Source organism: Balaenoptera borealis (genome assembly GCF_965194805.1).
Source record: "Balaenoptera borealis genome assembly, chromosome: 16".
Lineage (NCBI taxonomy): Eukaryota > Metazoa > Chordata > Mammalia > Artiodactyla > Balaenopteridae > Balaenoptera > Balaenoptera borealis.
The window spans coordinates 81,580,965-81,603,429 of record NC_138872.1 but is presented as its reverse complement, the minus strand read 5'-3'; the positions used below and the strand labels follow the sequence as shown (position 1 = coordinate 81,603,429).

The 22,465-nt window shown below is 56.1% G+C and overlaps 1 protein-coding gene and 1 long non-coding RNA gene across 5 annotated transcripts; one reads left to right on the top strand and one right to left on the bottom strand.

Annotated features, from left to right (window-relative positions):
* Nucleotides 1–1,550: 1,550 nt before the first annotated feature.
* EPHB4 (EPH receptor B4) lies at nt 1,551–17,587 on the bottom strand. 3 transcript variants are annotated; one of them, XM_082360323.1, is made up of 17 exons: nt 17,159–17,587; nt 14,330–14,400; nt 13,767–14,054; nt 12,677–13,073; nt 11,495–11,650; nt 10,991–11,323; nt 10,516–10,640; nt 9,841–10,006; nt 8,758–8,860; nt 8,498–8,562; nt 8,277–8,390; nt 7,896–8,143; nt 5,111–5,326; nt 4,652–4,801; nt 4,044–4,237; nt 3,694–3,849; nt 1,551–2,606 (listed from the first exon to the last, which is right to left on the bottom strand). In XM_082360323.1, the coding sequence occupies exons 1-17, from the start codon at nt 17,208–17,210 to the stop codon at nt 2,477–2,479; spliced, it is 2,964 nt and encodes a 987-aa protein (XP_082216449.1). In that variant the 5' UTR covers nt 17,211–17,587; the 3' UTR covers nt 1,551–2,476. The 3 variants fall into 3 exon arrangements, with proteins under 3 accessions (XP_082216449.1, XP_082216448.1, XP_082216450.1); XM_082360322.1 differs by lacking the exon at nt 17,159–17,587 and adding an exon at nt 15,744–15,891; XM_082360324.1 differs by lacking the exon at nt 17,159–17,587 and adding an exon at nt 15,744–15,891 and having other exon boundaries at nt 12,677–12,947.
* LOC309613489 lies at nt 2,664–7,889 on the top strand. 2 transcript variants are annotated; one of them, XR_014235756.1, is made up of 4 exons: nt 2,664–2,988; nt 5,418–5,464; nt 5,894–6,115; nt 6,980–7,889. It is a non-coding gene; the product is annotated as an uncharacterized lncRNA (long non-coding RNA). The 2 variants fall into 2 exon arrangements; XR_014235757.1 differs by lacking the exon at nt 2,664–2,988 and adding an exon at nt 5,116–5,254.
* Nucleotides 17,588–22,465: the final 4,878 nt, after the last annotated feature.

Here is a 22,465-nt window from a genome sequence, read left to right as displayed (position 1 = left end):
AGGCAGGACCCTGGGTTCTAGAAAGGAATCCTTATTCTGTGCTTATCCTCCAAATGACCCCAGCAGCCACCTTCATGTAAGGAAGCAAGACCCAGGTTGGTTGGGGAAAGGGCTCCAAGGGAGGGGAGCCCCTGGCCAGGCCATCCTGCCCCTTAGCTGGGGGGAGCAGCTCACACTCTGGAGCTTGTGACAGGAAGGCTCAGGCGCTCTGGAACTGGGCTGCCCGCGCTGTAACCTGGGCATCACGAGGCTCCCGGCGGCATGCCTGCCCCCACTGAGCTCCCTTCTCCTGCTCTTCGACCCTTTGCCTCTCTGTTCTTCATCTGTATCCTGCCCCCTTGATCTCGGTTCCTCCCCTCACCCAGCGAAGGTCTCCTTATCTAGCCTGGATGTCTGGTTGGCAGCGAAGGAGGTGGCCTGGACCAGCATCCTCGAGATAGTCTTCCTCCTTCCGGAAGTAAGGGGACCCAGACCCCCGCTGTCATCGGCAGGACCGTCTCCCACCCACCCCCTTTTAGGGGTACAACACCTGGGCCATGTCATCGAGGGAGGGGACAGAGGATTCCAGAGTATTATACTCCCGAAGGCAGTTGTAGAGGCAGGAAATCGGGGACAGGATCACTGCCGGAGGCTTCCTGGGCTGGGAGAGGCAGAGATTGTGATTTGGGGTCCTGTACTGACCCCAACACGACAACAGGGGGCAGTTGAGATGCAGAAATGGCAGGGCTGCACCAGCTTGACAAACCTGACCCGGTCCAGGCCTGCCCCTGCAGGTGTCCCCTGGGGCGGGCAGGCTGGGAAACCAAAGATGCTGAGACAGACATCGGGGGATTGACCCCCATCCTCATCTTCCTGTTTGGGAGGGAGAAGTTAGGGGAAGATACTCAGGTGGTTTCCCCTCCCTTCCTAAGAAGCTGGGAGAACCTGCCTGGGCAGCATCTTGAAAGGGGGAATTGTCCTCCCAACCCAGCGCAGCGTCTGTACACGTGTGTGTGTGTGTGTGTGTGTGTGTGTGTGTGTGTGTGTGTGTACTTGTGGGGGGTCCACGTCCTCCACTCCAGCCTCTGCCCCTCCTCCACAGCCGATGCAGACACTCCCCCCACATTGCCTCTAAACCAACCCCAGCTGTCAACATCTGGCCCACATCTGTCTCTTTCATGTGACTGGACCTCCACCCCAGATTCCCCCCTCCCCCCTTCAGGGGGCTGTAGGGCAGGGCTCTGAGCTCAAGGCCTCCCCTGCCTCACAAAGCCCCCTGCCAGGGCTAGGGAACCAGGGCAGGGGAGGGAAGGCAACCCCATCCTAGAGGTGCCCCAGGCTATTGGCAGAGCCATCTGGAGCCGTTAGAAGCAGCTGCCGATGACTCATCTTCCACTGCCCCCACCCTACCACCTCAAACACACCGTGGGGCTGGGAACCAAGCACCCAGCCCCGTCTCCAGACCTCCGACCCCTCTCAGCCTGGCTCAAAAGCTCCTTCACACCAGTCCCCACCGTCCACAGAAGTCTATTCCGTACCCCCGCCCCACTCCCAATCATCCTCAGAGCCAGGACACTTCCCATTTTCTTTTATTTATACAAAACAATTGTTTTAAATATAATTTAAGAACCCCTCCAAGCACCAGTGTCTGTCTCTTGTTTCTACCACCACTGCCCCCCACACCTCCTCATGGACACAGCTTAGGGGTACTTGGGGGGGCAGGGAAATGTCTGGGGTTGTGGCGTGACCAAGGCACTGTTCTGGAAACAGACACAACGATGGGTCCCTGTTTCAACTTGGGCAAAGGAGGCGATAAACAGGTCCCCTCTAACACAAAAAGTTACGACAAGGACGGTAAAAAAAAAAAAAAGGGAAGGAAAAATAAAACCGAAAACAAAAAATAAAACTCAAAAACCTTCAATATGAAGGCAGCAGATGGGGGAGGGGCATTTACAAGGGAAAACCGAATTCGGTGGAGACAGCAGCAAGGTTGGGACATCCAAGTCCAATGATTTTGTCACTGGGCTATGACGCCCCTTCCTGCCTCACGACTCGCAGGCTAGTCCCCCCTTCTCTTTGGTCTGCAGGGCCGCTGCCCTTCAAGGTGAGGAGGGGCACCTGGGGGCCCTAATTGGGGATCAGAAGGAGGCCGTGGGGATTGTGCCCAACCACCCCCGGGATGTTGGCAGATTCCGGGCACTTCTTTTCCTCTGGTCAGACCCAATCCCGAGGGAAGGGCTCCCACACCCTCAGTTTGGGGTTCCCCGCTTGGGGAGCGTCTGATTTCTGCACTCCCATATGGCAGAATCCCCAAATCCCGTCTCTCCAAATGGCCAGCTCCCCGCCCCCATGGGTTCAAAGTGCAATCCAGTGGGGCCCGGGGATGGGAGCCTCTTGGGTCCCCACCCGATTCTGCCCCAGGAATAAGGGGAGCGGTGTCCCCAGCGTGGGAGTCCCTGCCGCTCCAGAGCTGGGGGGCCAGGCGAGGAGGCGCAGGTCAGTACTGGGGCGCTGGTGCTCCCGACCCTCCTGAGGCTCCTGGCTTGGCCTGGGACTTCATGTGCTGGACACTGGCCAGGATTTTTTTCTGATGTCCCGCCAGAGTGACTCCGATTCGGAGCAGGTCCCTGGGGAAGAATGAACAGCTAGGTGAGGCCACTGGTTTCCCGGGGCGGCTCTCCTACCGAAACCCCATCCTCGCCTCGGGATTGTCCGCCAATCAGAATGGCCGACGGGGAAGGGGGCTGACGTCAATAGTTGCCAGTCAGTTTCCGGAGGATTTAAGAGCCTCCACAGTTCTGCGCAGCCGCAGTAAGGGGCGGGGCTAGGTACCCGCGGGGGTCGAGAAGCAGGAGGTGGGGCGGGCTGAGAGACAGAGAGAGAGAGAGAGAGAGAGAGAGAGAGAAAAAGAGCTGGGTGTGTGGAGAGGAAGGGGCGGGAGAGGACAAAAACAAACTGCTCCCAGCCCCATCCTGATGCGGGGAGACGGAGATAAGGAAAAAAGAAGAGGTGAGAAACGGAGAGCAAGAATCCGTGTCAGGGAACCCGTGTCAAGGCGAGGCTGGAGCAAGTCAGGGAGGAGGTGCCCAGATCTGGTGGGGCAGACTGGCCCGGGATCTGCCTCCCAGGGAGAGGGAGGGCCTCCTGGACCCTTTGTGTCTGGATTTATATTCCTTCTATTTCTGTGATTCAAACCTGGGGCAGGAAGAGTCATTGGGAGAGAATGGAAAGGCAGAAAGGAGGACCAGGGAGAGGCCAGCTAGGGAAAACCAGTATTTGGGAGGTGTTGGAATCATAAAACCATTTAACATTAAAGCTGGAAAGGACCTCCAAAACCTAGTCCAACCTTCTCCTTTTATGGGTGGGAAAACATCCAGAGTTGACACGTCGTTAATGTGAGAGCAGGGTCTGGAATGTAGATAGATGCACAAAGATAGATACAGATTGCGAGGTGGGAGCGAGATGGCCCAGGGCTGAGATGGTGCAAGGGGGTGAGGCGGGCACAGCTGACCGGGAAGAATCCTGGGGCTCTCAGCCCCTGCAGCTGTTACTGCTTTGGCAGGGGAGGGGCTTTAGAAAACAGAGTTGGCACTAGGAGTTGACCCCAAAGGCCCCTGCTGAAACTGTGGGCCTGATTCTGGTCCCCAGGCACCACCCCTCCTGGCTGCTTGGCCCTCACCACCACCCCCACCTCCATCTCCTGCCACGACTTACTCAGTGGAGATCTGGCTGACCAGCTCGAAGGAGCCAAACCCAGCGGCTGCAAAACTTTCTTCGTATCTTCCCATCTTGATGGCTCGAAGCCACTCACCCACAGAGCCAAAAGCTGAGTAGTGAGGCTGCCGCTGATCCAGGAGGGGGTGTGAGGCCCTGGGAGGCAAGGATGGGGAGGACACACTGAGAACCAGCCTGTGTCAGGGTGGGGACGTAGAGCCCAGCCCTGGAGAGGTGGACAGGGACCATCCCACATACCACCAAAGGAACGGATACTTCTCGGGGGGGAAGCGAGGTTCTCAGGGGATGGCAGAGTGCAGGAAAGAGGGCCCATCCTCTGGGGTCCTCACCCGCCATTCTCGCGGGCCACGATTTTGAGGCTGGCAGGGTTCCGGATCATCTTGTCAAGGGCACTGACCACCTGGGGAAAGCGGGGCCGTGCATTCCGGTCTTTCTGCCAACAGTCCAGCATAAGCTGATGCAGGGAGGTGGGGCAGTCTGGGGGCGGGGGCAACCGGTAGTCCTGTTCAATGGCATTGATCACCTGGAATGACAGGTAGAAGCACTGGGTAAGGACGTCAGGGAAAACGAGGCTGCCAAAGGACCCCAGGGAAATGGCGACTTAACAGACGCTGGGATGGCTGCTACAGCCCCCCGAGAAGGGCAAATCTGGGGGGTGCTCCTGGCCAGGGCCGAGGCCACTGGCTGTGGCTCAACGTCCCAGAAGGTCTTGAGCTATGATCCAGACATGTAACTTCCCAAGGCTGCCCTCCATCACTGTGTCCTTCTGTGACCAGATAGACTGTATCAAACTCTTGGATACAGAGATCAGCTCGTCACAGTGCCACCCTCACCACCTCAAGGACCAAGCAGTGATGAGCTCTCTGAGAACCCCCCCCCCACCACCGCCATATCCCAAGAGAGAGGACGTTCCAGGAAAGCTTGGTAGGACACTTACATCCTGATTGCTCATATCCCAGTATGGCCGTTCCCCAAATGACATGACCTCCCACATCACAATCCCATAGCTCCAGGCATCACTGGCAGATGTGAACTTCCGGAACGCAATGGCCTCAGGGGCTGTCCATCGGATGGGAATCTTTCCTCCCTAAAGATGGGGGAGGAAAAGGTGAGCTGAGGGATCACAGGACTCAGGCATTCTGCCCCCCACCTTTGCGTTTCCCCCAGCTCAGGCCTCCTTTTTTTCTGGGACCCAAACACCCAGCTCCCCAATTCTGTTCTTTTCCTGGACACCTGGTAGCCAGGTTCCTTAAGTTGACCCCCCTGCCCCCACAAGGTCTACTCTTACATCCTGTCTTGGACCACAGCTGTCAATCCCTCAGCCTCCCAACTTTCCAACCTGCCCTGCTCACCTGGCCCTAAGAACCTAGTTCATATGCCTGTGCCCCAGCCTCACCAGAGAGCTCGTGTAGGTGGGATCAGAAGAGTTCTCCTCCAGGAATCGGGAGAGGCCAAAGTCTGAAACCTTGCAGACGAGGTTGCTGTTGACCAGGATGTTGCGGGCAGCCAGGTCTCGGTGGACGTAGCTCATCTCAGCAAGGTACCGCATGCCCGAAGCGATGCCCCGTAACATGCCCACGAGCTGGATGACGGTGAACTGGCCGTCGTTCAGCTGGAGATGGACATGGCGGGGGCATCGTTAGGACAGCTCACCCACCGCTCCCCCTTCCTTCCATGTTCTAAACAGTATTTGTCCCTCCCAGACCCAACTCACAGACCCACGTGTAGGACAGGCCTGCTGACATCCCAGGTAAACCGCCCCCTTTCTTTTTTTTTTTTTAAATAAATTTCTTTATTTATTTTATTATTTTTTAATTTTATTATTTGAAATCTATAGACGGTTTATTTTATTTTATTTTTTGGTCGTGCATGCGGGATCTTAGTTCCCCGACCAGGGATCGAACCCGGGCCCCCTGCATTGGGAGTGCGGAGTCTTAACCACTGGACTGCCAGGGAAGTCCCTCCCTCCTTTCTTTTACCCTGAATTCTCTCAGTTCTTACTATGGTATCGTGACACAATGCTTATAATTGTCCCGCTTTCAAATATTCGCTTTCAGTCTCTCGTAATTAGATTATAAGGAGATATTTTAAGATTTTCTTCCATTTAACCTAGTACAGTGCTTTACATCCAGGAAATACTCAACAAATGCTTTTGATCTACGTTCTCTTTATTTGACAGCAACAGAGCGCTGACAGTTACGAGTGTGCTCTGAAGCCACCCTTCTACAGGTGGAGATGCGTGCGTTGGTGCTGATCCTGCCACAGTCTCGCTCAGCCCTCTTGGACCAACTGTATGCAGGATGCAAGAGAACAGTGAGGAATCGGGTGTGATCAGTGACCACAGCACCAAAACCAAGGTCTAAAGCCCGACCTTGAGCTTTATAGAGTTGGCTCTCACCAGGTAAACCAACCAGTCACAGACAGTTAACTCAGCCCATCTTCTGGGTTCAGCTAGCACGCAGGGGACCCTCAGCAGCCCTCCAGGGCCAGCAACACAGAGTTCAGAAACCGAATTCTGAATCCATCCTCCAAGCCTGCACCCACCCCACGCCTCGCATCTCAGTTGGTGGACTCACTTCCAGACGCTCAGGGTAGGGACCTCGGAGTCTCCCGCATCCAAGGCTTACAATCCATCAGCAAGTTCTGCCGGCTTTGCCTCCAAAACGCACCCCAAACCAACCACTTCTGCCCCCATGGCCTGAATGATGCCAGTCGTCTCATCGGCTCCTATCCCCCAGCATCCGTCAGAGGGATCTCCTTAAATCACCCCCCTCTCCTGCTGAAAAGCTTCCCCTCAGACTTCTCACCACATCCAAATTTCTAAGGTCACGAGGCCCAGCCGCCAACCACAACGTGATCCACTATCACTCCTCTGCTGACCTGGTTCAGCTTCACCGGCCTTTCTGCTTCTTAAACAGGCTGGGATCCCGCCCACCCTGGGTCGCTACTCTCTGCCCCCGACACGCTTCCCCCCCACCTTCTCATGGCTGGCTTTCTCATCTACCCAAACGTCATCTCTTCTAAGATAGACCCCCTTCCCTTTCCTGCAACCGGACAATGGAACAGACTCCCGTATCCACAAGGGAGGGTCAGGCCATCCTGGCACTGCTCCAGGGTCTGCCTCAGCATCCCTCGTGCTGGGAGCCGGGTAGCCCGTGTCTCCTGGTGCGGTGCCACGGGAAGTACACAGCTCCCCCTGATGTGGGCTGGCCACAGACGTTTAATTTTGAACTTATCACAACATTAGACATTGCTTCCCTTACAGGAAACACAGAGAAACAAGTTAGATGACCCCACAAGGAAGAATCCGATAAATCCAGAAGATAAGACATTCAAGTGGACAAGTGGCCCAGCCCTTCAGTGTATCAGAACCCCAACAAGGGACTGTCCTGGATGTAGAAAAGGCTCAAAACAATAACCACAAGTGCAATGCTTGATCCGGAACTGGATGCTGGGACATTTGGGGGACAACTAGAGAAATATGAGTATCAAGTGGGCATTAGGTGATACCAAGGAATTGTTGTAATTCTGTTAAACGCAATGTTACTTTGCTATGTAGAAAAACGTTCTGGGGGCTTCCCTGGTGGTCTAATGGTTAAGACGCTGCATTTCCACTGCAAGGGAAGCGGCTTCGATCCCCATTCAGGGAAATTCCGCATGCCGCGTGGAGCGGCCAAAAAAAAAAGTTTTGGTTTTTTACAGAACATGCATAGTAAAGTTTAAAAAATAATAAAATTTCATACAATTTTGTTAAGGTAGCAAAAATGAGCTCTTCTCTCTCATTCCTATGATCCTGTTTAATTTTTTTCACATCTGAAATCTTGTTTACTTTTTGTAAAACCTTGTTTGTACTTGTTAATCTTCAGTCTCCCCCATTACGCCACCAGCTCTCCAAGAGCAGAGATGTTCACGGCTCTATCTCCCGAGGCCCAGTACAGTGGCTGGTACACAACGAGGCGCTCAGTAAATATTTGTCACGAGGACAGATGACAACCCCTCCATATCCCAGGGTCAGCCGGCCCCACAGGGAGACCAATCCCAGGACTCAACCTTCCCTGGTGGAGAATGAAGGGTAGAGGGGCAGGGACGCGGGACCCACTGTCTGTCCCGGGTTCTGAGCTCCTTGGCTGCACTGCGGGAGCACAGGGTGGGTGCGGAAAGCTGGGAGCAGGGGGTCTCACCCTCAGGAAGGAGTCCAGGGCGCCGTTCTCCATGAACTCGGTGAGAATCATGACGGGCACGCTGTTGGTGACCACGCCCTCCAGGCGGATGATGTTGGGGTGCTCGAACTGGCCCATGATGGAGGCCTCACTCAGGAACTCCCGCCGCTGCCGCTCCGTGTAGCCGCCCTTCAGGGTCTTGATGGCCACGCAGCTCTCCTTCTTCCCGGGGGCCTTCAGCCGCCCCCGGCACACCTCCCCAAACTCGCCTTCAGGAAGGAGGCCGAGGGTCAGCTCTCCTCCCCCGCCCCCCCTGCCCCGCCCCCAGGTCCGGCCCTGCAGTCCCTTCCCCCACCCCCCCCCCCAACCCCCGGCCCGGGCACCCAGGCGTCTTCCTCTCACCTGCGCCGATCACCTCCTCAATCTTGACATAGGAGACATCGATCTCTTTTGCAAATTCCCTCACAGCCTCATTAGGGTCTTCGTAAGTGAAGGGGTCAATGTAGACCTTAGTACCTGAGGAATCACGCGGGGCTCGTTAGCCACCACTGCATTCAGATGCCCTGGTCCCTGGCTCACAGCTCTCACCCCAGCCCTATCTCCTCCAGGATGGGCCTACCCACCGTGCCCAATGAGATACTGTCCGTGTTTGTCTGAGTATTCAGCTTCTCTCCCGTTGCTCTGCTTCCTGTAGCCGATGGGAAAGAAGAGGTAAACTGAGTCACACGTCTCGATGTTCCCAGAGGGGAAGGATGGGAATCAGAGAAGATTCCAGGTGAAAACAGGCTCCCGGGGCACCGGGGGAGGCTTGCCCTGGAGCAAGAGGGCGGGTGGCCAGCTACACGGGGCTTCGCGGGGGCCTCCAGGTGCCCAGAGCCCTCACCTGAGGCAGAGAACAGCGATGACGATGACCACGAGGACCAGCACCACGCCCACGACCGCCGTGCCAGCAATCAGGGCCAGCTGCTCCCGCCAGCTCTCGCTCTCTGGAGAAGAACTGGTGATCAGGGGGACCCGGTGGGCCCGTGGGCTCCACCCAAGTCCCTCAGGGCAAGCAAAGACGTTTCCCAGCCTTGGTGGGTTTGATTTTGTTCTGTTATAAATACTGGTAACCACAAAAAAAGTCCCACTTGAACAGAAGGTTCCAAAGGCTAAAAATGAAAAGGTTCGTAGCCAAAACGTGGAAATAACCCAAATGTCCATCAACGGATGAATGGATAAATAAAATATGCCACAGCCATTCAATGGAGTATTTTTCAGCCACGAGACGGAATGAAGTCCTGATATGTTCTACAACACGGATGAACCTTGAAAACATTATGCCATGTAAAAGAAGAAGCCAGTCACAAAAGACCGTATTGTATGACTGCATTTGTATGAAAGGTCCAGAACAGGCAAACTACAGAGACAAAAAGTAGACTAGTGTTTGCCAGGGGCTGGGAGGTAATGGAAGAGTTATAAGCATCTCTTTTTAAGGTGCTGAAATGTTCTAAAATTAATTGCAGTGATGGTTGCACAACTCCGTGAATATATTACAAGTCAATGAATTATACATTTTAAATGGGTGAATCATGGTGTGTGAGTCATATCTCAATAAAATTGTTAAAAAAAATTAAAAGGTTTAGAAAACCATTGGGCCAGCATACAAAAACTATCAAAGTGTCACCTCAGTTAATCCTTGGATCCCTGTGAGAGAGACCTCATATTTCCATTTTTTTGGATGAGAGAGCTGGGGCTCAGGGGTCAAGTTTTTGCTAAAGGTCACATAGCTGGAGAGCCACTGAGCTGGCCTTCACACCCAGCTGTTGGTTTTGGTTTCTACATCTTATCCCCAGGCCAAAATGCCTCGTGGTTGAGAGAAAGAGAAGCATGGGGCTGTGGCTTTGGGGGTCCTGAGGGCAGAGCCAAGGCCTCCCGCCTGGTGGGGGACAGCCAACCCCACCCGCATCCTGCCCCCCGGGCTCACCGTCCAGCTGGGTCTGGCTGTGGTGCTCCTGGCCGAAGGGCCCGTAGCCAGCCTCGGAGCGCGCCCGCACCTGGACCAGGTAGCTGGCTCCCCGCTTCAGTCCCCGCAGCTCTGCCCGGTTCTCCGATGTCTTCAGGAACCGCACGCTGCTGGGGCCCTCTGCGCCCTGTTCAGGAGAGGGGACTGGCCGTGAGCCAGGACCCCCAGATTCCACTGCTCTTTCTGCCTCCCCTGCCCTGGTCCTCCATCCCTAGCATCTCTGTCCTGTTGAGTGGCAGGTGCGGCCTTTGTGCTCACTTATGTATGCACTGTGCCTTGTGCTTTGCATTAATTATATCATTTAATCCTTGTAGCGCTTCTGTGGGATAGATTCCATTATCCTAAGCATTTTTGGGGGGTGGGGGGGCCTCGCCGCGTGGCTTGCGGGATCTTAGTTCCCCGACCAGGGATCGAACCCATGCCCCCTGCAGTGGAAGCACAGAGTCTTAACCACTGGACCGCCAGGGAAGTCCTATCCTAAGCATTTTACAATGAGGATATTAAGCTCAGAGAGGCCAAGGGGTTGACACAAGGTCACTTAGCTAGTATGTGGCAGATGGCTGCAATTCAGGCGTCCTGGTCCCTGGAGCGGGTCGCGCTGCCCACCCCCACCCCTGGGGCAGGGCCTGGTCTTACCTTCTCGTGGTACTTGACCTCGTAGTCCAGCACTGCCCCGCTGGGTGCCCGGGGAACAGCCCATGCCAGGCTCAAGCTGCTGGGTGATGACCGAGTCACCCTGATGTCTGACACTGGGGGCGGCACTGCGAGAGACAGACACCTTGGGGCCCTTGATCGTGGCAGGTCTCTCACCTTTCCCAGCTCCTCCTCTACTGGCCACACTTGTCTCGGTCCCCCAGCTGTTTCCAGAATTCCTTCTGGCTCTCTCTGCCCTGCCCTGAACTCTCCAGTCCACCTTTGCATCCTTTTAATTCTCTTTCTGCCTCTTGCCCCAAAGGCCTTGACCCGCTATATTTCCTGGGGACCCCACTCCCCAGCTGCTGCCTTTTCCCCCTCAGGCCTTTAGACTGTCCATATCCCTCGCGAGCCTTTCCCACCAACGCCTCTCCCATCCGACCACAGGCTGCCCTCTGCCCCCAGCCCCCAGTCTCACCCTCACGGTCAGTGGTGACATTCACAGCCTCAAATGGAACTGGCCCGCTGGCTAAGGAGGACACCCCGTTCACGGCGGTGACCTCGAAGGTATAGGTGAAGTCAGGACGCAACCCACGAATGGCCACCCAGGGCTCCACCAGGTCCCGGGGGCCGGGGTCGAAGGTCAGGTCTCCCCCGCAGGGCGTGCAGGAGCCGCCGGGGCGGCACTCCCGGCACCGGAGCGCGTAGGTGAGGTCCTCTCGGCCTCCCGACTCGAGGGGGGCGCTCCATTCCAGGCGCAGGGAGGAGCCGTTCAGGCGGGGAACCACGCTTCTCGGGGCGGACGGAGGGGCTGCAGGAGACCAGGACGTCAGGCAGAGGCTGAGCAGACGGGCAGGGGACGGGCAGGCAGCCACACTGACGTCTTGTCTTGGCCGGGCACCAGGCCAGGGTCAAGAGGAGGAAGGTGTGGGAGGACGGGACTGGGGTCGGGGGTCCACCCCAGGGGTCACTGGCCACTTACTGGTACAGGGTGCACCTCGGGGGTCTGTGCGGGCCCGGAAGTACCCGATACGACACTGGCAGACGGGTGAGCCAATGGTGTTGGAGTGGCTGTTGGCTGGGCACGGCTGGCAGGACCCCTCCCCAGACAGGGGCTTGAAGGTGCCCTGAGCACAGGCTGCGAGAAAGCGTCCATCAGAAACTTGCATCAGAGACATTCAGCAGTGGGGGGGGGCGGGGGATGGGGACCAGAAAAAGGACATTCGGCAGCTATTAAAGTTGCATGAGGTGCAAAAGGGAAAGCAGGGAGGGAGGAGCTCAGAAACCTCGCCTCTAAGAGGAGAAGACCTCCCTCCAGACCAGGGGTCTGAACCCTGACGTGTACCCCCGGCCACCCCATGGCAGCCTGGTGAAACCCAGACCCCTGCTCAGAAGAATGATTTTAAATGCACACCACAAAATACACAGATTACCAAGAAAACCAAATAACTGAAAACACAGTGATCAAAACATGAAGAATCTTTGCAACACAGCAATGTGTGTGTTTCTCTACTAACAAGATACAGCGGTAAGGCTGACAGGCAAGGAAATACTGAAGTCACGATGAGCGAAAAACAACATTTTGCCATTCTTGCGTCATCTCTAATGGGCTGTGAAAACACCTCGGATTTGAGTGGGGCCCAAGTCTCAGGTCCTGCTCCGACCGCTGGGCTGTGGCTGACACTCCGTAAGAGGAGTGGCCAATTTCAGGTAAAGATGAGTGCAAAGAAATGGTCATTTTTCTTCCCTTCCACCAAAGTTCACAGATCCCCTACATTCTATCTACAAAACCCAGGTTAAGAAACTCTGCTCTGGAGAAAAGGCTACGTGAGAATTCAATATCAGTAAATTAGATGAAACCATAATGAACAATACTACAGACCATGAAGGCTTTGTCCTCTGAGTCCAATAAGGTCCCCCAGCCCTGAGGACAGTCCCACAGCCCAGGAAGGAATTGGACATAGTTAGAAGGATGAGTGTGGAAATGATGGAGAGCTCAGAACTGTGCTGGGGGCTCTGAAAACACACCCTCCAGTAACTTAGTGCCCAGGAGAATAAAGAACTTTTAAAAATGGAAATTTAAGAAGTGGGTCCAAGAGCAGGGTACCAGCCAGCGCCTCCTGCAGAGATGGGCAAGCTTTGTGGGGGAAGTGCTGGTCCTCACCTCGGCACCTGGTATTCCCCTCGGCGGCCTCAAACCCTGGAGCGCAGCTGCAGCCCGTGACCGGCTGCTCAGCCCACTGGCCATCTTCCCGGCAGTAGAGGCTTGGGCTGGGGCCGGGGGCGGGCACGGCATCGGCCACGCAGCTCCCCGCCACGGGCACCACCAGCTCACGAGGCACGGTCTCCGGGAAGCGGGTGAGGTTCACGGTCAGCTGGGCGCACTTTTTATAGAAGAGGTGCAGGGACAGCAGGGCCATGCAGGCGCCCTGGTCCTGGAAGGCCAGATAGAAGCCGGCCTTGGTGAGCGGGCCCAGACGCAGCGTCTTGATGTTCACCTTCCCGGTGGCCTCGGCCCCAGGGCGCTTCCGGGTCAGGTGCTCAGCAGCCACTGTGTCCACCTGCCAGGTCGGGGAAGAGACTCACTGCCGCTGTCCTCCACTTCCCCAGGACCCCGCTGGACTGTCTTCTTCCCAGCTCATCCTCTCCCTGACCTGCCTGGCTCCTGTTCCAGAACCTTCTCTCCACCTTTCCCAACGTACGCTTTCCTGCAGGCCCCAACATTGTCCATTAACACCCGCCGAGCTCCTGTGATGCATCCAGCCTCTGTCCTGCACCCCCTTTCTGCGCATTCACTCATCCTACAGACACTTATCAACATCTACTCTGTGCCAGGCCCTGGACTCCACGCCAAGGAAACAGAAATGAAGGAAACGCTGATAAGCTAATGATAAATTAAAAGTATGATGAGTGCTACGGCAGGCGGGACCCCAGGGCAGGGCACATCAGCAAAGGCGTCCCAGGGGGCACCTCGGAGCTGGAAGTTACAAGACGAGGAGTTGGGTGGGAGAGGCAAAGAGAAGGCATTCCAGGGTGAGGCATCAGCTGGTGCAAAGGCAGGGGGCTGTAAAGGGGCGAAGTGTACTCAGAGAGAGGAAGTGTAGGGGGGCCCCAGCACATGGAGTAGAGCGACTGTTCCACCTAGCAGACCACCCTGTTCCCTCCTCAGACCCGGGCCTCCTGCTTCTAGCCCCCAGCACCTCTAGACCACAGGCCGGCCCCGGACCCCACCTTGGCCTGGGGCACCTAGGTACCTTGATGTAGGGGTTCTCCATCCAGGCTGGCGTGTGGGCCGTGGCCGTGTCCGCGTCGCTCTCGAAGTAGAAGACGGTGAAGGTCTCCTTGCAGGAGCGGCCAGCCCGCGGCAGGGAGAGGCACTCCAGCATGGTGAAGCGCAGCGTGGCGTACACGTGCACGGCGCCCCGGCGGGGCACCCAGCCCGTGCGCAGCCAGTGGGCCAGGCCCGGGGCCCGCTGCACGTCACACACCTCGTAGGTCCGAACGCTGTGCTGCTCCTCATCTAGGCCGCTCAGCTCCTCCCACTGCGGGGAGAAGGGTGGTCAGCCTGGGGGCTGCTAAGCGGGTGGGTGAAGGTCAGTGCCATAACGCCACGAGGGGCTGGGGGGACCCCCGGAGAGCAAGGGCTCAGAGGATACCTGCTTCGGCTGCTGCGATGGCTGTGTGTGTGTGTGTGTGTGTGTGTGTGTGTGTGGTGTGTGTGGTGTGTGTGGGGTGTGTGTGTGTGTGTGTGTGGCCTGGGAAGCAGCAGCACAGGTGGCCCCCCTCCCTCGGTTTCCCTCCAAGCCCCAGCTCTTACCTGTCCCTCCACCTGAGGGAATGTCACCCACTTCAGATCGGCAGTTTCCAATTTTGTGTTCAGTAGGGTCTCTAAGACAGACAGACAGACAGAGTCAGTCAGCGCTTGGGAGAGACACCAGGAAGCCCAGATCCCTGGGAGCTGAGACAGACAGACAGGCCGAGGAGGGGAGCAAGCCCTGCCCTCTGCCCCCCCAGCAAGCCCAGATTTCCAGCCTCTTTTCTGAGTGCCAGCCCCGCCCCTGACAGCTGACAGGCACGGAGCTGACCCTCGGGACTCCCAGATCTAGGCCTCTGTGAACTGCTGTGCCCCAGAGGAGAAGGGGAGACACAGATGCTGAAAGGGGAAAAAGGCAAACAGCTCAGAAAGGGCTAAACTAGAGCCCAGACCTGACCCTGACCCCGAGGTGGGGTACAGGGACACCCCTCCCGCCAGGGCCTGCCTCAGCCTCTGCAGTCCGTTCCCAAATCCAGAGGAGGTGCTGCCTCCATCCCCGCAACTCTGCTCCTCTTCCAAGTCCCTAGCCCCCTTCAGACCAAACACCCCAGCCCTTCAGATCCTTGAAGGTGGTGCTGACCTCCTGAGGCCCAGCCCTGACCCCCCACTCCCTCCCCACCGGCTAGCTGCCCTCGGAGGAGGAAGTGCTGGAGGCCAGGATGCTTGGGTTCCTGCCCTTGGCCCCTGTCTGCAGAGGCCTCACATCTGGATTCGGTTATGGGAAGGAAAAGGGGAGGAGATTTTAGGAGTGTGTGTATGGGGGGGTGAGCACACCTGGCTCTGCTCTGGTCTCTCTCTGGGGAGGGGAGGGGCGGGGCTCTGGCGGAAGGTGGGGATTAGGAGAAACTGCACAGTACCCCGCCGCCCCCCCACCCACCCCCGGCTGAGGAGGGTGGAGGGAGGGCAGGGGAATCCCCTGGGAGATGTGTGGGTGGGGTGCTGCAGGCCTGCCCTGGGAGGAGCCGAGAGGGGGCCCCCAGGGGAGCCAGCAGCACACCTGGGACCAGGGGCCCCGTCCCTGGTGGGAGCTGCAGGAGAGAAGGGAAGGCAGGTGGGTGGGGCAGCCTCCTCCCAGGGACCAGGTGATGTCCATGGAGGGCAACGGGTCAGGCGGGACCCCGGCCAGGCAGCTGGGGGTGAGGCCTGGGCCCCCATGGATGGCGGGAGACAGCCCAGCACGCTGGGGACAGGATGCCCGGGTTCTGGGAAGGGGGTGGATAGAGGCTGCCGTCTCCACCCTCCATTGTTCCAGACTGGATAGTGTTTTCCTGTCTCCAATTTACACACTGTCTCTGTTTCAGGCTGTCCCGGGTGCTCTGGGCGCTCTGGGCGCTCTGAGCGGCTCACTTTCTCTCACCCTCTCTCCGTCTTGCCGGCCTCCCTCTCTCTTTGATCTGTCACTTCTTTTGCCTCTCACCTCTCTCTCCCGCTCTCCGTCCACCTCCATTTCTCTTTCTGATTGTCACTCTGCTTTCTGTCTCCCACCTTTCACCATCCCTGGGGCACAGAGCCTTGGATAAAAGACTGAACTCTTGTCTCAGTCTCCTCATCTGTAAAATGGGAGCAACAATACATCCCACCCACAGGGTTGTTGGAACCGTGAAAACATAAAGCACTCAGCATGGGCCTCGGGCTCGGAAAGCACTTAGGTAACAGAAATTAGAAGTTACTCCCTGTTCCTCTTTGCATCTTTCTTTCCCTCTCACCACACGTCATCCCGACGGGTTTTCTCCCTGCTTTACCTTCCCCTCTCTCTCCCACAGTTCTTTCCCCATCTTTCCCCGAGCCCAGCAAGTCTCTCCTCTTCCCCCACACCCAGCCTTTGATCCCCAGCCCAGAGCAGCACTGCCCAGCCTGGGGGAGAGGGGTTTCTAACTGCCTTTGATTCCTCCTCCTCAGTAGCTCCCCATGGCCCACTCCCCAGAGACCCCTTTGATTCCAGGCAGTGAAGGAGGGGAAGGAGGCAGCTCATTGAAAGGAGATTAGGGCCATGGGAGGAGGGTTTATAGGGCTCTTGGCTCCCCCACTAGGGGTTGGGGGGAGGGCAGAGACTCATGGATAAAGTAACATTTTGGCGGGGGGGTGGGGTGGGATGCAGAAAAAATAGACGTTTAAGAGAGACAAGTAGACAGTAGTTAAGCTGAGTTCAGGGGACACGAGGGCTGTGTAGGTCAGTTTCTGCCGGCCTAGGGTTAGAGGAAAGGACTCTGGTGGGATTGGGGCAGGGTCTAGACAGCATTTAAAGGGCTGGGGTGCAGCTTGGGGAAACCAGGGAAGGGGCCTCCCTGGCGCAGGGGCCGTGGCTTTGGGAGAGATTTGGAGGTTTGGAGTGTGAGTGTGGAAGGTGGCCATCCCCACGGTGGTGTGTGGAATTGTAGGGTCAAGGTGTGAATGCTCCGGAATGGGGGGGCGGGGGTAGTTTTATGGCCTAGCACAAAGTTCTGCCTTGTCTTCTTGTTCTTCCAGAAATGTTTCCTCCTGTTTGGCAGAGGTGGGAGGAGGGACAGAAACTTTGGAGAGAGTTTTGAAGATTGGAGCAGAGAGAAAAGGAAAGGCTGCCAAGGGCGTCTGGAGTCAGGAGTAAGAGTGTGGGGAGCCGGGACCGGGGCATGTCCCGGGACGGAGCTCGCCTCCATCTCTTTCCCAAACAAAAGAAAACTCCACTCCCCGCTGGGCCGCCTCCTCCCCGCCCCCCTCCCGGGCTAGCACTATTGGTCCAGAGTGTTCGCTGTTGGGGTGCCGGGTTTGGGGGAGACAGATGTCGGCCCTTCCACCCCGAGGCCCATCTTCGGGGGGCCCCAGAAGTGGCGGGGTGACTCCAAGGAAACTCACCTTCTAAAGCGGCTACAAGCGAAGCCCAGCAGAGCAGAGCCCGGAGCTCCATGGCGCCGCCTCACTCTGGTTGGATCCGATCCGAGTTTGGGGGGCGCTAGCCCCCCCAGGTCTAAACCCCCCCGCCCCGAGCGGGTGGACGTCGACTCCCCGCGCTGAACTCGGTCGGGGCCCTCAGCGCGGGCCCATGCGGGCGCGCCGGGCACCCGGTGGCGGCGCCCAGGTGTGGCCCCGCGTCCCAGCCGCGCGCGCAGACGGGAGGGCGGGGGACGTCCTGGCAGCGGCCGCGCCGGGCGCGAGCAGAGCAAGACGTGGCTGGAGTCGGGGTCCCTCCGGGGCCTCGGGGTCCCTCCCCCCCCCCGGTGGCTGGGGGTGGGCCGGCCGCTCGCGGTCTCCCCCCCTCCCTGGAGTGGCGCTGCTCGCGCCGCCGGGCCGAGTGCGCTCCGCGCCGGCGGGGAGGGTGGGAGCGGAGCGGGGACGGGAGCGGGAGGGAGGGGACTGCGGCGCGGGGCCGAGCAGGCTGGGGCTGGGCCTGGCGGCGCCTGGCCGGGGAGGGAGGGGCGCGCGGGGAGCGGGGGGAGTTACCCCCCAGCCCGGGCTAGGCGAGGGGGCCGGGGCGTGCTGATTGGAGCGCGCGCTGCTGAATAATTCATGAGGGAAGCGGAGCGGGGCGTCGAGCTGAGCAGGTCGGGAAGTTGGGAGAAAGTTTGGAGAAGGGGGAGGGGCGGCGGGTGCGGAGCCCGGGGACCGCCCAGACCTGCCCCGTGGCCGTGCGCCCCTGATCCGGACCGCGCGTGTCGGGGCCGGAGCCCAGCGACCCCCGGGGCAGGTCCGAGCCCGGCAGACACCAGGGAGCAGAGAAACACACCCCGCAGCATGGAGGGCCGCACGCTCGAAGCCCTATCCGATCTTCCTGCGGACTTCGGATTCTTCTCCTGGATTCACCCACCACCCCTTCGCTGGCGCAGGGGACCGTGTTTGGGGGAAATCTTTGAAGATGGAGGGTGGCCCAGCGGGCCCCAAGGCAGAGGTCTCAGCTTAGATACGCCTGGAGCGAACGTTCACACAATCATTCAACAAACATTAAGTATTGGGGACCTACTGTGCGCGCAACGCAGCGCTGAAAAATGTGCGGAGGAAGAGGGGCACCTGGGTTGAGATGGGGAGTATAGAAAATCGAGGAAGCAAGGGTAACTAAAAGGTAGTTGGGTCCGAGAGAGTGAGGGGTCCAGACGGATTCCCAAATCATCGTCCTCACTCTCACCGTCGCGATTAGGAGGGCTCCGCGACACCCTCAGTCCTGACCCCTGGGGCTCGGGCCGGGGCTGCTGCTGTCTGTCTTTCCTGAGGCTGTTTCCTGTCGGGCTCCTGGGGGCTCTCGGCCTGGCTGGGAGGGCCTTTCCTCTCGTCGCCATCCACCCCCTACCAAATCTCATCAGTTAGAGGGGAGGGTCCAGGAAAGCAGCTCCTCCCAGAAGAGCTGGAAGGAAAGCGCTTAGACTCAGAAGGTATTTAAGGGGGGCCGAGCATAGAGGAGCTGAGCAGCTGAGAAAGGGAAAGAGGAGTCCTTGGTGCTTGGGGGGCTGCCAAGCCCCTCTAACACACAGCGAGGACAGCCAGGCCTGCAGTGACCTCTTGTCCCAGCGCACTTATCTCGCTGCCACAAGTGGTGCTCTCCACACCCCTGCCCTTCCTCGTAGCCCTGCCTGGGTCCTGCTCCGGGGTGGGGGGGTCACAAGGGGCAGGAAACAGCCAGCTTGGCTGGAGCCAGGCAGACCAGGTCAGGGCTGGGAATTCCCTCCTCCCTCCCCGATCCAAGCCCAGTATCCCTTCTTATTCAGTTTCTCCTCCAGGTTATCTATCTCCTCCCGACGCACCTTCCCCTGCTCTCACTCTGCACTCATTCTCTAGCCTCTAAAAGTTATGATTCTGTCTCCTCCTGGGCCCTGCCCTCAACCCCCCCTCAGGCTCTTGGTTGCTTGAATTGTCTCCTTTGATGGGGAATGCAGTTCATCATCATGGTGGGGGGGGGGGGTCGGTGCATGGCCTGAATGGAAGAGAAACCCAGGTGCACAGAGAAATGAGGCTGGGTGGAGCGAGGGGCTGATGAGACCGGAGGGGTGAAGAGATACAACATCTCACCGCAGAGTCAAACCCTGTATTTCTGACCCCCTGAGCACCAGGACTCCCTCAGCTAGAGCGAGCAAAGCACCACAGGTAAGAAAATACCCAGTTGATACCATATCATAGGTCATCAGCCCCCATCCCCCAGCTGGTAATTCAGTTCCTAATACCTAGTGTATACCAATCAAGGAATGAATAAAATGAAACCTTTATTGAACATCTACTGTGTGCCAGGTGATCGCCATGCCAGTTTGCAAGATTTGTAAAACAGGGCTTCTCACCTCAAAGGTCTATACTCTGGTGGAAATCCCATTATTTCCCTCTTCCAGGGAGATGGTAGCTGAGATTTTTCACTCCTATCCTCAAAAATCATCCTCGGTCTCTCCTGGGGGTGTGAGGTCATTTCCTCCACCCTCGGACCACTTCGCAGGCAAGCTAATTCAGTATCCACTGAGTTTCATCACACAGGCGAGCATCCGTGTCACTACCTGGTTTGATGCTTGCTCCACAGACCCAAACAAATCTCGAGCCCTCCTTCCTTCATTATTAGAGCACTTAGAGTACTTCACTGTCCTCCCAGCCCAAATATGAGGCTGTCATCCCTGTTCCCTGTCCGTGATCAATATATTGGTGTGGCAGTGCCTGTGTGGAGCACACCTCTCCCCCAGCAGCTGGTAGGGTTTTCTTTTTGCTATCCACCTGCTTACAGTTGTTTGGAGTGGGCTTGGAGTTCGGACTTTTTTCTATATGTAATAAACAAACAACAAACAAATCATCCCTTTCACCATCAGTTGTAGAAATCGTCACTCCTTTTCCTATATCCCAGTCCCCCTTGTAAGGCCCACCTGACCCTGTCAAGTCTAGAGTTAAGTTTACCTGGGAGCTCAGCAAGTTTAAATTTAGGCACCCCTCACCTTCCAGGCTCCTCCCACCACCCTGGTTAATGAGTGCCATCAATTTAAACAGTTTTCAAGGTGACTCACAGTAGGAGAATGTTTGAAATGGCCCCAAATCTCACACCTCTTACACGAAAGGAATTTGATAGAGATTCTGACAGTACCAATAATAAGCTGTAAAGCTCAATGAGGTTTTTATAAACTCTCAACAATGAAAGAAAAAAAACTGAATCGGCCATACTAGAGAAAGACAGACAAAGAGAATAGAAAATAATATGATAAAATCATTATCGTATGAAGAGGTGGTCAAAGAGTTTGTATCTAAGAAACAGGACATGAAATTATTATAGCGATGTGTTGGCAGCTATTAACTACAAATATTACGGTGTTTTTCTAGATTTTGTAATATTTATGGTGTTTATCACTTTAACATTGCAACTGGTTGTGATTTCTCAATCTAAGTAAACATTAACTTTTACACCTAATTTTATATTTGTGGTTTTGTTTTTGTTTTCTTAAGGAGGGTTTCCCCAAATTGTAAAAACATCAGGACCGGGCTTCCCTGGTGGCGCAGTGGCTAAGAATCCGCCTGCCGATGCAGGGGACATGGGTTCGAGCCCCGGTCCGGGAAGATCCCACATGCCTCGGAGCAACTAAGCCCGTGTGCCACAACTACTGAGCCTGTGCTCCAGAGCCCACGAGGCACAACTCCTGAAGCCCGGGCGCCTAGAGCCTGTGTTCTGCAACAAGAGAAGCCACCGCAATGAGAAGCCCGCGCACCGCAACAAAGACCCAATGCAGCCAAAAATAAATAAATTAAATAAATAAATTTAAAAAACAAACAAAAAAAACCATCAGGACCCAAAAAACCTGAATCCACTGCTCTTATGACCACCACAAACCTTCCTGAACTCATCATATGCAAAGTTGTAATGGACACATGCCTTGATTAATTTATTAGTGATTGTATATTTGCTTGTATGTGGCTCTAAGCTTCATGAAAGCAGGTGCAACATACATTGTGTTCACTGCTTTAAGTCCCATGCAAGCCTTTCTCATAGTAAATGCTCGATAAATATTTGTGGACTATTTATCCCCTTATTGATTAGTCATTCTTTAATTTACTCAGCAATAATTTTTTGTATATATATATATGGGGTTTTTTTGGCCGTGCCGCAAGGCATGTGGGATCTTAGTTCCCTGACCAGGGATCGAACCCGTGCCCCTCTTAAGTGGAAGTGCAGAGTCTCAACCACTGGACTGCCAGGGAAGTGCCCCAATATACTTTTTGAAGAATTACTATGAACCAGGCCTGGAAACACAAAGTTATCCTCTACCTTCTAGGACTTGACAGCCCAGGGGTAGAAACTGCCATAAAACCTCAACAGAACAGAGGAGGCTATGTGTTGAGCATAAAGGGTGGCAGGCAGAGGGTCCTATGGGATCACAGAGGAAGCACAGGAATCCAGCCTGCAGGTTCAAGGTGAGCTTTCTGGAGAAGACGACGCTATCTGAATGAGTCCTAGAGGAGATTGGTGGGAAAGGTTGCTTTCAAGGCAGAAGGAACAGCAAGTACAAAAGCATGGATGCGGTGAGATTGTCCTCAAGCTGCCAGCGTTCACATCGCCAGGGTGTGGAGTGCAAGGATAGTGACAGTGGATGAGCTGGACACCTAAAACCGAAGGGTTTTTGGCAAAGAAGCAACATCGTCAGATTTGTTCCCACTTGTACAATTTTGGAGAATAGGTTGAAAGTGATCAAGGTTGAAGGCAGAGAAACCAAATGCAGTTCTCCAAACGACAGTGAGGGCTTGAACTGACATGGATGAGTGTGTGTGGGGGGGAGGATTCAAAAGATGTCAAGGAGCTAGAGTGGGCAGGACCTGGAGCCTGGCTGGGAGGGTGAGGGATTGGGCAGCTTGGTAGGAGCTAGTGAAACGGGGAGGAAGATGATGGGCATGTTGCGTTTCAGATCCCTGTTGTACCATCCAGGCGGGGCCAGAAGTGAGCTAGATCTGAGCTCAATGGGTCTGCAGCTCAGAGACAGGTTTTTGGCTGGAGATACCAGTTTGGGAGTTATTGGCATACGATGGCAATGGAAACTGCGGGGAGTGGGAATAGGGGTGTGGAGGAGGCTGTAGAGATTGGGAAGACTGAGGAAAGCTTTACTACTTCACCTTTTTTTTTTCCTAAACAAGCATTATCGAATTTAAATCATTACAGGAACCCCGTTAGAGGATGGGCGTTATTATGATATCCACTTTAAAAATGAGACAGGCTCGGAAGGT

Bases quoted from the DNA above. Each gene is read 5' to 3' on its own strand.
- EPHB4 (XM_082360322.1), bottom strand. From the start codon at position 15,876: ATGAGGAGACTGAGACAAGAGTTCAGTCTTTTATCCAAGGCTCTGTGC. The intron at 8,144-8,276 runs GTGAGAGGAAGA...TCCTTCCTGAAG, and splicing joins TGAGGAGGTGATCGGCGCAG to GCGAGTTTGGGGAGGTGTGC. The intron at 5,327-7,895 runs GTGAGACCCCCT...GTCCATCTCCAG, and splicing joins CCCTGGACTCCTTCCTGAGG to CTGAACGACGGCCAGTTCAC.